We start from the raw sequence: 15127 nt of genomic DNA, 5'->3' as shown, positions 1-15127 counted from the left end.
GTGTGTTTGTGTGTGTGTGGGTGTGTGTGAGTCTGTGTGTGTTTTTGTGTGTGTGTGTGTGTGTGTGTGTGTGTGTGTGAGAAAGAGAGAGAGAGGTCAACTTTATGTGTCTTTCTCTATTGGTTTCTATCTTCTCTTTTTTAGACAAGTTATTTCACAAAAGCTAGGGTGTATCACTTTAACTGTTTGGACAGAAAGCCCTGAGATTCCATTTGTCTCAGTCTGCTTCCTACCCCAAGCCCTAAAGTTACAAGGACGGGCTGCCATATCGATCTTTGACATGAGTTCTGGGATCTAATCTCAGGACCCCACCCTTGCACAGCAAGCTTTGACCCACTAAGCTATCCTATTGGCTCTTATTTCAGTCTATTTTTAAGTTTTAAAACTCTAAGCCAAACTTCAGGATTTGAATGATAGTTAGTTTCTAAGAGTCAAAGGCTACAAACTGGCTGTTCTCACCACAGCTATTGGGTGGACATGACTACAACTGTAAATACCGTGAAGCCGCTTCTCAGATGAATGCACCATCAGTCTATACATTAGACACACAGAACACAAACCATAGGGCTGAACAACCCGGGTCTTAGCGCAAGGCTTGTCACAATGTGTCATTTTAGCTTGGCTTTCAGTCCTTTACCTGAGAAATAAGAAAGTAATACCTGCTTCCCAGATGCTTGAGAAGCTTAAATATGTCACTTACAATAAGTGGACCAACTTCTAGTCTGCCCACTAATGACCCATTTTAAAATGAGAAGTTTCACAGTCTGGAAACCAGCTCAGGTCCTAGCAGATCAGCCCTTCCAATGGTAGCTGCTGTCATTAATTTCACTTGAAAATCCATGTCAAACACAGCAATTGTTAATGTACTCTACTGATATTGATGTCTATTGAGGCAGCTACTAAGTAGCAAAAATAATTCTAAAAGATATGGATTTGTGTATAATGACACACTGGGGTTTTGATTCCAATGATGACCATAAGGAAGGAGTTCCCAGCCATGGACAAATCCATTTTCAAATAATTACAGCATTAAATTTAGCAAACCAATTAGAACTGACCACTTTCTCTTCACCTTTGCCTTACATTTATTTATTTATTTATTTATTTATTTATTTATTTATTTATAGGGGGGTTAAGGGAGGATACCCATGATACAACACACAGGTAGAGGTCAGGGAACAGCTTGCAGAAATCAGTTCCCTCCTTCCACCGTAGGGGATTCTGGGAATACAAAGTCAGATTAACCTTGACAGCCAGTGCCTTTACCCACTGAGCCATCTCACCAGCTCTCCCGGCCCCCCCAAAAGGAATCTGAGACATCAACCCAAAGGTACCTATTATACCTGTGAAGACACTCAAGTTGGTAACTACTACAGTCTAGTTACAACTTGAAAACTTTGTCTTGAATGTGAAATATCCCCCACAGGCTCAAAGTTTTAGTCCCCAGCTGGTAGTTCTGGAATGTTCTTGAACTTTTAAGAAGTACAGCCTCATGGGAGGAGGCGTGTTACTGGGGGAAGACTCCCTGTGGAAGTAAGGATTTTAGAGTTCAGGCCTACATCCTGTCTGTTCCCTACTTACAGACTGCGCACACAATATGACCAGCCATGGGATGCTTCTGCCTCTCCGCCTTCACCACCATTGTGAATTGCATCCTTAAATAAAATAATCCCTTCAAACTATGAGTCCAGATTAACCTTCCTTTTCTAAATTGCCTTTGTCAGATATTTTGTATGAGCAATGAGAAGGGTAATTGATACAAATTCAAAGCCTAAATGAAAGGGAAAGGGGAAGCTACCAAGTCAGATATTTTCTGTAGAGATTCGAAGATATGTCACTTTTCTCTTTTTTGATAAAGTTACAGAGAGATGCAGAGTAGTTAAACCTCGTCTCTTACTTTGTAGGAAAAGAGATACTCCACTCTGACGTGGTTTCCAGCTAGCCAAATATTTGCATTTAATATCCTGCCCCTTTTTAATGACAAGGAAAAATAAGCGTCTGAATTGCAATTACTGGCTTAAAAAAAACCTCACAGTTCTGTTTGATGATGAGAGAAACCTATTTAATACCTTTTTCTTCCACAGCTACCTGTTAATTCAATCCTTCCTTCACTTCTAATGTTCTTGCTCTCTGAGCTCTGTCACCATTGACTGTTATTAGTGGGCCACCTCCTGTTTCTCATGCAGTCTGACAACGCATTTTAATTTTTGTGTTATTTTTATTTCTGTAGGTCTAGAACCCTGTGAGTCACAGCTTTGGGTCCCCTTGATATGGCCTCTTTAATTAAGAGTCATTTTCTGGCTGCCATTCTCAAGGGTAGCCAGATAGGCTGTGATAACTTCCTGGCAGCCTCCAACCCAGATGGACTTGTCTCTCTTGGGGTTCAGAAGTCAACAATCCAGCTCACTCCCTGTGGAGGTAAGGACAGATTGGAGGTGTCACAGAGATCTAGATTCCAGATTGCAGCAAAACTTGCTCAGCCTTTTTCTCCTTTTCACCCCAAATGGAAATAGAAGTGTTCCTGGTTCAGCTTGGATTCAACAAATATGCCTGTGTCTAGCAAAGGACTATATAACCTTCTTCACAGTTCTTTGTGGATGATACAGAAAAGCTGACAGAAATCATGGTTTGTTAGATACTGTTTGTTTGCTTTTCTGTAGTATTAGTATTTTTAAATATAAAAGTAATGCATGATCTTGGGGTGATAACACACACCTATACAGCTCTCAGTACTTGGGAGGTTAAGGCAAGAGAACTAGAAAATCAAGGACAGGTCTCAATTCATAGAGAATTTGAAGCCAAATTTGACTACAAGAGATCTTGTCTATTAAAAAAAGGTGAAAAAAAGCAATACATGATCATACATTTTTAAAAAAAATAGGTGTGGTATGTACCACATCCCTGTTAACTCCAGCACTTGGGAGGCAGAGGCAGGTGGATCACTATGAGTTTTAGGCTAGCCTGGTATACAGTGAGATCCTGTCTCAAAAACAACAACAACAAATATATGTGTGTGTATGTATGTGTGTTTTAATAAATATATTTATATAATTAAAATATGTGATAATTATAATAAAATAATGCAATATAATACATATGTGTGTGTTTTAATAAATATACTTATATAATTAAAATATGTGATAATTATATTATTATAATAAAATGATATAGTATAATACATATAAATTAATACATTTATAAATATGTAAATTTTCTGATAAGCCAAGTTTGATAGGGTACACATATAATATCAGCCCCTGGGAGGATGAGGAGGAGAGCTGAGAGTTCAGATCCAGCCTCGGCTACAGAGCAAGCATAGACTACATAGTGAGGCTACATTTCAAAAGATAAAACAAAAATAAGGAGTAGAGAAGAGGGGTCATTCTCTGGGAATCCAGGCCTGGACCCAGGCGGTGCCCATTGACCTGGCCAAAATGATAAAACTTGCTTCAAATGTGGCTCAAAAGAGAGTTTGGAGAAGGATGTCACAATAACATTCTCGGGCCTTTAGTGCCTTCCCATAGGAAGTCACGCTTAGCAATTGTTCACGGCTGTTTCTAAGCACATACCAACACGGCTCTGTTATCATTCCTCTCAGTAAAACCGACTTCCTGTCCAGACCTTTTACTTCCTGTCCAGACTTTTTACTTCCTGTGCAGCCATTAACCACAGCTTGAACTGTGCACTCATCCATTTATTTTCTACTTTTTAATCAGATTTTAAGTTGAAGAAGATAAGAGCTCTGAACTATTTTTGTTCAGTGTAGAGTCTAATTCCATGCCTGTCACATCATAGACATCTAATAAATAATTTGAAAAACAGAGAAGTGCAGGTTGCCTTTCAGAAAGAAAAGAAAAGCAGGGCACAATGACACACGCCTGTAATCCCTGCACTTGGGAGGTGGAGGCAGGAGGATCAGGAGTTCAAGGTTATCATTGGGGAAATGATTTCAGGGCCATTTTGGGCTGCATAAGATTTTGTCTCCAAAATGATAGATTGAAAAGGGAGGGGGAGGAAGAGGAAAAAGAGGGAGAGAGAGCTCCCAGGTGCAGAACCTGTTTGTCCTGCCTAAGTGTTCTAGTCTTTCCCATTGGCTTTCAATTATGTAAAGCCCTGATTGCTCCTTACATCACCACTGCAACATCCTGGTCTTACTGTGTTGGTTTGCACAATAAGGCATCTGCGGTCACTCAGGCCGATGCACTTTGCCAAGCACTTTGTCCTGCAGGTTATCGGCCAAAATAAAAATAATGGCTCCAGGTCTCACATCCTGATGAGCTCTGATGAAGTTCACGTTAACTTCTCCAACATTATGATTCAGCCAATGAAAGGAGAGAGCACCACGGTCTTGGGAAGCAGACAAACAGAAGTTTAAATTTTAATATAGCTGCAGCATAGCTCACTGTGTCCCGTTGGATGCCCACTGAGCTCATGGGCCTCCATTCTCCCAGATGGGGAAGGATACTTAACCTTTCAGAGTTGTGGGGGTAAAAAACAAAGCCATGTATGGTGTCAGCCAGGCATGTTTGTCTCCTCCTCTCCTTATCAGGGATTCAACGCAGAAGTTTAGTTACGGACTGCGACAGAAGGCCTTGAATTTCTTTTCTCTCCATTAAAGGAAGACAGGCACTAAGAAACCTCTAGTTCCCAGATTCCATGAGTTTTAGAGCATTAACCTGGGGTGACCCAGGGGACAGTCAATCTCAGCAACCCCACCGAGACAGGCCAGCTGTTAGCTTTCCACAACAGGGTCAGAAATGCTCTGACTTAAGCTACTGGATTTCAACAAGTGTCACAAAGACATGTTGCATTCCGCCCCCCCTCCGCCCCCCCTCCGCGCCCCCCTCCCCCCCCCAGCGAGCCTCAGGGAAAGATGCTCACAGGGAAGGTAGCAGAGCTGCCCTGATACTATGACTTTGCAGGAACAGGGCTCCTGCTGGGGGCGGGGGCAGGGGCAGGGGTGAGGGTGGGGAGAAAACCCCCTTTTAATCTTAGCAAGCTGCTAGGCTTTTTTCATTCAACCAGCATATAGTTATTAGCACCTAGTAGGTGCCTTAAACCTGAAGCAGGATGGGATGTTGCACAAAGACTGTAACGAATAAGGACTAGTGGCCAGAGCATTTTTTAATGGAACTGGATTTTCTGCAGGCCAGATCTCTACAGAAATCTGTCCTTTCCTTTACCCCAGGCGCGGGCTAAGGGCTCCCAAGGGCCCTACCAACAGCCTTCCCTCTGGTTCCCCCCAGTGGTTCCTTCTGTTCCCTCCCTCCATTTAGCATCTTGCTTCTGTTTTCCTAAGAGGCTCCATTGCTTCCCTGGCTCTTCCTTGATATCCCTCACATTACCACTGTCAGAGAGAAATTCCACTCCGAACCTATCCTTTGAAGTCCGTGGGGTTTCACCCTCCTTCCAACACTGGGCCACACATTGCCAACCATTGTTGGCTAGACACTGCGGCTGAAACTTTTGGAGGAAGTCCCTTAGCTGAGAGTTAACCCAGACAATGGGTAATTCCTTTAGCGTCTGGTCACTTTGCCAAGAATAATAAAGCAACTAGAGAATGTGCAGCTTTGGAGACATGAAAGCCCCATGGGCAGCCAGAGACAGGCTCAGGGCTTTGTCTGCCAAGCGCTGCATTCGGATGGATGTTTCTACTGCTGACTGATACCTGAGGGGGTTTGTTTTGTTTTGCTTAGATTTGTTTATTTTTTATCTCACAGATATGAGAGTTTTGCTTCTGCATTATGGGCATGTCCCTGCAGAGGTCCGAAGAGAGTGTCGGATTCCCTAGAACTGGAGGTAATAGATGGTTTGGGGGGAGGGGGAACTCTGCGAGCACCCAAGCAAGAAGGCAGTTCTGTTCAGTACAACTCAGTGGCTGGTGTTGGTTCAAACTTCAAGAGTCTGGCTCCAAGTAGCTTACTGTAGGCATATTAAATATGCACAGACCAATTTGGCAAAAAGTTTCCTGGTGATAATTAATTCAGTCCCGTGTGCACAACAAACCTTAGATGATGACTACACCAAAACTCTTTGTAAAGTATATGTGGCATCCACCATAAACATGGGCTCTATAGGGTCACTGAGAAAAACAAGCTCAAGTTAAGGGACTTGGGGAGGGTCCAGTGTGGTCTCAGCCACATGGATAGCACAAAGGTCACCAGGCCATTAACCACATCCATTCTCAACTGTGTGGACAGAAAACATGTTGCACATCCCTCTTTTGAAGAGACAACCCTGTGTATTTAATGTTCCTGCTTCCCCTAGTGTCCATCTGTGAGCACAGGGACCTCTGTGGATCCCACAGTGTGAACCTGGTGGATTCTGGTAACTGGACATGGTCTTCTGCAATCTCATCAAGTGCTCTTAACTGAGCCATCTCTCCAGCCCCAGCTGAGACTTTTATTTTACTTTGTGTGTGTGCGCCATAAAATACCTGTGTGGATCAGAGGAGAACTTTCAGGAACTGGCTTTCTCTTTCTACTGCATAGGTTCCTGATATCAAACTCATGCTTGGCAGAAAACACTCTTACCTGCTGAGCTGGCCTTGAGAGAGTTCTGTCTATTTTGACTTTTAATGGAGGCGGTGAGATCTAAGCCTGAAGAAATAGCATATCAAAGTGTCTGAAGCCAGCTTAGAGTTCCTAGACTGCCTTCATTAACAGAAAGCAGCAGAGGCTCCCCTTGGGTTGTTTGTGGAGCACAGGTGGGGAGCTGGGCGAAGGAGAATCAGCCAATGATTTATTAAGTGATGTGAGGTCAGTATGGTCCCAAACAATCAAGGAAAGCAGGGGACATAAAGAGCTCCCTGCTGAGACAGTCAGCTCCACTTTCTGCAAGATCATTGTTGGTGCAACCATTTTGCCAATTAGCACCTATCGATGCTAGCCAGAAAGCAGGGACCAGAAGGGACTGAAGAAATCGAGATACGGTGTGTTTGATGGGCTATGAAGTACAGAGAACTCAAAACATTAAATACAGTTTCTCGCCATCATTAGAATCCTCACTGTGTCTCATCACCTTTCAGAAAAAAATGTGAGCTTTGGAGGGGGCATCTGTGCTAACAGTTATGCCCACTAATGACTTCCCAGGTACCTCAGAGCATCAGTCAAGTCTGCAACAATGTTTTAATCATATCATCTGACCCTCTCACCCTGGATGGCCACTGGCTCTCACAGGAAACAGTACCTCTGCCTTTCCCACACCCCGGTCCTTGGCACTCAAGCTGTGCCTGGCATCTGAGCACCACTCAAAGGAATTTAAGAGTGCTCATAAGAATTAACAAGGAGAGTCTCAAGGCCCAGAGAGGATTGCCTTTAACCCACAAAGTTTTCTGGTAAATCTGAATTAGAAAACTGCAAGAGGCGTGTGGATGAGGCTGTATGCTTTTCCAAAAGTGCCTCCTGGAGAAGATACATCATCCAGAAGCTGGTGCACAGGGGAGATGCTGTAAAATGTTAGCGTCGTGGCTCACATCCCAAGAAACCCAATGCAAGCTGAAAATGTATGTAGCAGTGCCTCAGTTCACTGTGGGCGATCAGCTGGTGCCCTGGTGATCTCCAGGCTGACCGGAAGTCCACAGATACTCTATCCGCTGTCACTGCCTGGCAATGTGAAGGAAGGTTGCACACCCAGGAAGAGGTTCCAACTTGACATTAGAATTGTGATATTCAAAGTGTATGTGTTGTTTTCTCATCATTGTAAAAATGCAGCTGAGGATAGCTTTGAACTTTGACCCTCCTACCTCCATCTTCTCTGTACTCCTATTGCTCAGGGGGAACTGAGTCCAAGGGTTTGCGCTGCTAGGAGAACACTCTGCAGCTCCATGCCCTGAGTTACGATGCTCTGAACCACCGGGTTCATCTCCATCATGTGTATGGTACCATCTGTGCCATACAATGTACACCTTAGTTCCCATGCCTATAAAATGGACATGATGCTGTTGGGAGGATTTCAAAGCCTAGAAGGCCTAATGGAGCACCCTGCTAAGTATAAAACACTACTTTGAAGTGATGGGTGAGGAGGGCAGAATGTGGCATAAGGAAAACAAGTATGGAGATCATCGAGCCGTTTCCCAGGTAACTCTGCCATCTCTCCGCTATAACGCACTCTGTGTCTCAAGTATGGAGAGAAGGGTTAGGGGACAGGCGTCCGGACCTCCACTAGAACACTCAACCTTGTGAACACGGTTCTGTGGAGCCCAGACTGCCTTGCATTCTGTCAATGATGACTGGTTCTCCTGAAAGACAGCTGATGCACAAAGTAGACAATACAAGACCCTTCCACCTCCCTTCCCCAGCTAGTGTTAGGGTTAAATTAGCATTCCGTTTAAAGCCATCCTTGTGTTGTGGGCCCAGCTACCCTGTTTGCCCCTCCTTCCCATTGTTCTTTGTATCACAGTCTACAAGAGGAGGCCCGTCTGTCTGCTCCTTTGAATAGTATTTTATTCCCACTATATATTTAAGAAACCTGAGATTCTGAAAGATTGACTCTACAAGTCTCCTCAGGTAGTGAATTTTGGAGATACATTTGCAACCAGTTTGCTGATCAAAGCCGCTGAAAGCAACTTAATGATGTGAACGGGAAATCCATCACAAAATTCTTGCAAATGATAAGCTTTGTTAGACAGTGAAGTGGAATAAAATCGGCCACGTCAGGGTTTAGCTCATTTTCATTCTTCCCCGTGGACTGTATGACATTTAAGACAGATGTACATGTTTACGATGTCTTTGCTATACCAGAAAAACTTGATCCTTGTCTTTATGGACACAAAACAATGATGTTGTGATATATCAACTCAGAAAAATATGCTTTGGGAAATAAATTACCATGTAAATCTTTGATTGGGGGAAAAAAAAAAAAAAAAAAAAAAAAAAAAAAAAAAAAGAATCTCGACACTAAGTAGGAAGCTGTGCCCTCAGGAAGCAGAAGGCCAGAACTGGGAGGTGGAGCCAGGAGGTCTGGAAGCTTCAAGTAAATGGGAAGATGAGGAAATGGGAGGAGGAATGAAGGAGGAGGAAGAGACTGCACAGAGTCTCCACCTGCTCAGAGCTTTTGTTCTGAGCTGTAGTGCCCCCCCCCATCCTCACCACATGGAGGAGCCAGGCACAGCAGGAGGAGCACCTCCAAACAACAGTTATGGGAAGTAAGAAATCAAAGGATGCCAGCCATTTCCAGGGACTGCAGCCAGTCTTCTTTCCAACAGCAAGAGTTCAGTGATGCCAGTATGATATTTTACAAGAATCACCCTTAGAGACCCTTGCACTGACCAGCTGCTTGACGGGTGTGAGGTACAACGCCATGTTTGTTTCCTACCACTGGCTTCACTGCCTAAGACAAGAAGATCTTTGGACAAAGCTGTACTTCTCAACAAATACACACTTCCTCCAGAGGGCAACTATCAAGGATTCATTTCTATAAGTTAAATAATAAAACTCAACAGCCCACAGGTAAAGGATTAAAATGAGGTTTGCAGTAATTTTTTTACATGGAGAGGTGGAAAACCTCTCCTCCCAAGGTCTTCTTTCCCTGGACACAGTGTTGGTGGTCCCGATTTGTAAGCTCCGCCCCTGTTCCCTATCCCCAGGTAATGTTGTAGCTTTGACCCTACCTCTGTGGTCCAGAGGCCATTCTGTTTCTGGGTCAGAGCGCCTGAGCTGAGGCTCTGTGAGTTGGGACACTGTGTCCCACAGTTCATCTTCTTCTCTGGGTTGGCTATTCCACCTGGGGCTGCGGGTCGGAGCACACCGTTAGAGGGCAGTCCGTCTTCCAGCACACCTAGGGAGGCAAGAAGAGAATGGCACCAGAGGCTTGCAAATGGCAGCTATAATGAGCAATCCCAAGATATCAAAGAAAGGGCAGCTAAAAGCAAAAGGTAACCTGAAGTTCCACCTGGTAAAGCTATCTTTTCCTGTAAGAATGCATGTGTTATTGTGTTTAAAAATGAAATTTTAAAATAGCTTTGTAGCTTGAAATTTTCACTTAACACATTGATGGCAACTTTTCCACACTTGGCCATGTTATTTTTTTACATATCTGCTGGTTGTATGAATGGGTCATCATTTAACAAATCCCCTCTAACTGGACATTTGTTTCTACTTTCTAATGTTAAATGTTACTGGAATAATATTCCCTTTGATTAATAATTCTATTCCTAATTGTTCTCTTAGGATAAATTCCTAGAAGTAAGATTACTCACTTGAAGGTTACACAGAAAAATTTTTTCTTCTGTCTCCATCTACTAGACTGAGCGAGTGTGTCTCCCATAACAAATGCCAAGAAACACAGAACTTTAAATAAATTACCTCACTAAAGAGCAAGAGGAGGACAAGCTGGGAATTCATGACATACAACAAGTACCTGGTTTGTAAAGAGAAAAAGGCCAGAGAGCAAGGAGGGGATCTGCCAAGTGAGCTGGGAGAAGCCAGCCAGATGCCACATGAGATGTGGGGATGAGGGAACAGCCAGAGAGGGCATCTGTCCCCCTTACCAGCCTAAGCTAGCCGGCCACTTGGGGCCTTGAATTTCACTTGTCTGACTCAAATTTAAAGATAAAATGACTAAGAATGTCAAGATGGTGCCCACTGAGCTTTGAATCCAAGCCATGCCCCTTCTGAGCTCAGCAGGTTCATCCCTCCATATGATTGCACCTGCTTTGCTGAAAGTGACCAGCCAGTTTTTTTGCATGGACTATACTTCTGGATAATGGAGGAAACTGCATTTTACTTTGTCCTTTTCTATATTTTCATACTTTGCTATGTTTTAGAACTAAGAAATATAAATTAAATTCACACAACAGAAACACTGGGTTTGTGGCGGACCTTTTGGGGTATCCTCTTGACCACTCTGAAAAGATTACATCTGGCACTGGTCCCTGGCTGGCCTCATTTTTTTTAGCTTGCTATCAGAACTCAGCTTATAGGCCAGGCTACTCAGTAAGCACTTAGCTGATTGTGGGAGTCATAAGTTAAGAATGTAACCAACATGGCTAAAGAGAGGAGCATGAGGAAGAGACAGCTGGTGCTGGGCCATAAATAATGTGCACACTGTCTGTGTCAGACACCGTTAGAGCCTTTGTGTGTGTTGTCCCTTTAATCCTCACAGTAGCCCTGTGAACTAGGAATCATTATTCATTTTCAATAATTGAAGTGGTTCCTGTGCTAGATGCTGGGTCCCATCTGTTTATCTGTCGCTTAACCACTCTCTCCCTACCCCAGCCTCAGGGTAGGAGACTTGCACTTATTTTAAAGGAATAGAAATTGAAGTCTAATTCTAGATCTGTGCTTTTCTGATGCTTGGGATGCAAGCAAGTGCTTCCTCTTTGTAAAAATCCCAAGTAGGCAGCCCTCAATCTTGGTGTGTAGGAGACCCACTAAAGGTGTCTTAAAATGCAAATCCTGACATCCATTTGCCCAGATTTCTGATTCAGTAGAGACTCGGGAACACGGATTTCTGACAGTCCCCCTAGATTCTGAGGCAGAGGACTTTAGAGACTGGAAAGGCTCATTCTATTATGATCTCAGACGTAGATACAGGATCTCCATCTAACAGATGCCGGCTCTTGCTTATTCTGAGCGTTACAGGCAAAATGCTCGTCTTTATTTGTCTCACAGTGAATTCTGGAGAGACATAATAAACTAAGGTAAATTCGCCAGCTCCTTAAAATTTGTGTGCCCCTAGAGTACCTCTTTTTGAACATCCTCCACAAAATTTCCATCCCAGAGACAAACGAAATTACTGACTTTGCCAAAAGCTGGGAAACAGACCGCTGCTGCCTGATAAACTGCGACCAGTGGCTTCTTGCCAAAGTTTCTGGCTATTTTAGAAATGAGGCTGAGTAGGAGGGCAGAATACAGAACCTTAAAATGGTAGCTGGCAGCCGCAAGCAGAACAAGTTTGCTCCTTAACCCCAGCACCTGGCTGAAGGTGATCGGAAAGTCTACCCAAAGTCACGAAGAAAGGGCTGCAAGTATTTTCCCTCAATGACAGAAAATCAAAGTGTAAGACATTGGTAATATGTTTGAGAAGAATCTCTGATGTTACATCAGAGGGAACCCTGGCTCATCGAGTTCTGTCTAGGCTCAGATCCAGAACACATGCTCAATGGTAATTTTGTCTGAATTAAGGTATAAATTAAATTATTACCACTCAACCACTTACTGAGAGTTTGTTTTCTAATTTTCAAAATGAACCAGAATAGGATGGTGTCTGACTAGTGTTTCTTTAGTCTGATGAATAACTACAGATCTCATGTGATGTATGATATGTGATATGATATGTGACCGTTTACACTACTATCATTAAATATACTAACAATATATTGAGTAACCCTTGCATTCATGGACAGTTGATTTTAGACAAAGATGCCAAAATATTCCAAGAAGGAAAAATAATTTCTCAACAAATGTGTTAGAGATCTGTGTGCATCTTCTACCTCACAACCTACACAAAAGTTAAATCACAAGAAACCAAAGATCTAAGTGTAAAAGCTAAAACTGCTAAATAGTTCTTTAAAACATAAATGGCACATATTTATGATATCAAGTTAAGCAATAGTTCCTTAGAAATGACCCAAAAGCACATACAGAACCAGCAAAATCCATAGTTGGACGTCATCAAATGTAGAGACCATGAAGAAAAGACAATCCATAGGCTAGGAGAAGACTTGAAAATTACATCCCTGATAAAAAGAACTTTTGCAACTGAATGAAAAAAGATAAATGATTCAATTAAAGTGTGGGCAAAGGATCTAAATAGGCGTAGACACAAAGAAGATGTGCAGATGGCCAAGAATATCAGAAACCACAAGGAGTTACCAAGATGAGTGTGACTTTAAAAAGGAAAAACATGTTGGAAATGTAGAGACTTGGGACGCTTCTACAACACTGCCTGGGGGTGCTCACACTCTTTCCCTCCGTCAGGCTCTCAAAGAGGTAGACACAGAGTCTCCACGGCCCAGCGCGGCCACTTCCACCTACACTCTGAGGACAATGAACCACACAAACATGTGTTTATAAAGGTTAATCTTGACTGCCAATTTAATGGGATTTAGAATCCCTGTGGGAACAAATCTCTGGGCTTGCCCTTCGAGGTGTTATCTAGATTAGCTCAGAAAAAGAAGGAAACCCCACCATGATGTAGGTTGAACCATTCATGGACTAGGATCTTGAACTGATTAAAAAGGAGACGTTAAGCCACACACACATTTATGGCTCCGCCTCCTGAGTGCAGACGTAGTGTGTCTAGTTGTTCTGGGTTCTTACTTCTGTGCCTCTTGCTTCTTTGAACTGCATCCCAAAATTGTTGAGGGTTGATCTTTTGCTATGTATTGTAATGCTAAATACTGGCCCACAAGGCCTGGTTGCCCCCAGGGAGGAGAGAATATGCCTGTACCTTGTTCCTTAATTAAAAACCACTGCTTGAATAAAGATACTGACAGCCAATAGCTGGACAGAAGAGAGAGAGGTAGAATTTTCATTCATGGGCTCGGGGCTGTAGCAGAGACCACAACAACGAGGAGGAGAGAGAAAAGGGAGGAGAAGACACCATGGGGTGAGTGAGTCATAAAAACATGGCCATGAGAGCTGGCCAACTGGATTTAAGAGCAGCCCAGATAACATGGCCGATTACGATTCAGGGTTGTTGATGGGGAAGTAGATTCTAATAGCTTAGAGGGTAGATGTGTGCCCAGCTCTACTGCATTAAAGGTTTAATATACATATAAAGGTTGTATGTCTTTTACCTGGGAACTGAATTGTCAAAGGCCGGCTAGAAACCCCAGAAGGAGATTAAATAGTTTTTACAACACAAAATAAATCCCTCCTTTCTTCTCTCAGGTAGGTATATCATCTCAGCAATGAGACAAATAACTCGCACAGTGTTTTGGCAGTTATTAGTGATTCCTAATAACTGAAAAGCAGAAATGGACCAAACATCCCACCAGCTGGTGGGTGAATTAACATGCATCAGCGAAGAACTGATATATGCTGTACACCAGCTAAGCTTGAGTGTGAGATGAGACGAAAAATTACTCTTAATAGGTATGCTATTTTTCCTCCAGGTAATGAAATGTTCTAAAATTAGTGGTGCGGATGGCTATACAACTGAGAGCTGAAATCATTTGATTGTCTTTGATAGATCAACAGCATGATATGTCAATTATAGCTAAAGAAAGAGAGTATCAAAAGAAAAAAAAACTGTGAGCAACATACTTCAGAATATTCCATTGACTGAAGAAAAAGGAAGAGCACATTGAGACATGAAGAGCTACAGCTGGGGCTGACTCCTGCACTGTACAATCCCTAAGGACATGGGTCCTGATCAGAGTGCCTGGAACCTCTGTTCGCAGGCGTCATCACCAGCCCATCACTTCTGCCTTGAGCCACTGAGGAAACAGCTCCCCAAAGTCCTCACACAGGCAGGGGGGACACCTGCAGAGCTAAGGCTGGAACTAAGAACAGCAATCACAAGCAAGCATCTGAAGTCTAAACCCTAAAGCAGTGGTTCTCAACATGTGGGTCATGACCCCTTTGGGGGTTGAATGACCCCCGTCATAGGGATCCCCCAGGAAACATAGTTACCATCCATAACAGTAGCAAACTTAGTTATAAAGTCATAACAAAAATAATTTTCTGCTTGGGGGTCATCACAACATGAAGAGCTGTATTAAAGGGCCGCAGCACTAGGAAGGCTGAGAACCACTGCCCTGCACGGACACCAGGAGGCTAGGGAGCTGAGGGGCAGCCCTAAGAGAAAGCTTTACTCTTCCTGTGTGCTCCCTGGGTCCTGTATCTTCTCTCCACACACTTCCTTCCCTCCCTGACCTACGGTAGTGGCTCTCTATTGGAAGCTTCATGTCTGCAGAGCTGAGGCTGTGCTCACCAGGTCTCCGTGGTAATTACTTTGGGCTATAATAAAATTCAGTACCCTCCACCATAGCTTGCTGTTTCTGAGGCAGGTAGTATTACTATGACCTCTCTGGCACCCTGTACTCCTCCCAAACACTTCTTGGCCCCCTTTCCTTTCCCTTGAATAGTTCTCTTAAAAACTTAACAGGCATACCTTTTGTGCTATTTTGTTAGAAATACCACAACAGTAGTAGCCCCCAGTTCATGAATCTTAAGACTCA

At 43.3% G+C, this 15127-nt stretch overlaps 1 protein-coding gene across 1 annotated transcript in view; it reads right to left on the bottom strand.

Moving 5' to 3' along the window:
- Positions 1 to 15127, bottom strand: part of Baalc (BAALC binder of MAP3K1 and KLF4) — a 72498-nt gene that overhangs the window by 6127 nt on the left and 51244 nt on the right. The window contains exon 2 of the mRNA XM_034517522.2: positions 9611 to 9777. Within this exon, the coding sequence (XP_034373413.1) occupies positions 9611 to 9777 (167 nt within the window). The remainder of the gene's footprint in view (positions 1 to 9610; positions 9778 to 15127) is intronic.

This window comes from Arvicanthis niloticus, chromosome 13 (genome assembly GCF_011762505.2).
Source record: "Arvicanthis niloticus isolate mArvNil1 chromosome 13, mArvNil1.pat.X, whole genome shotgun sequence".
Classification (NCBI taxonomy): domain Eukaryota; kingdom Metazoa; phylum Chordata; class Mammalia; order Rodentia; family Muridae; genus Arvicanthis; species Arvicanthis niloticus.
Note: the sequence above shows the minus strand (reverse complement) of the source record. Positions and strands in the feature narration are given on the sequence as shown.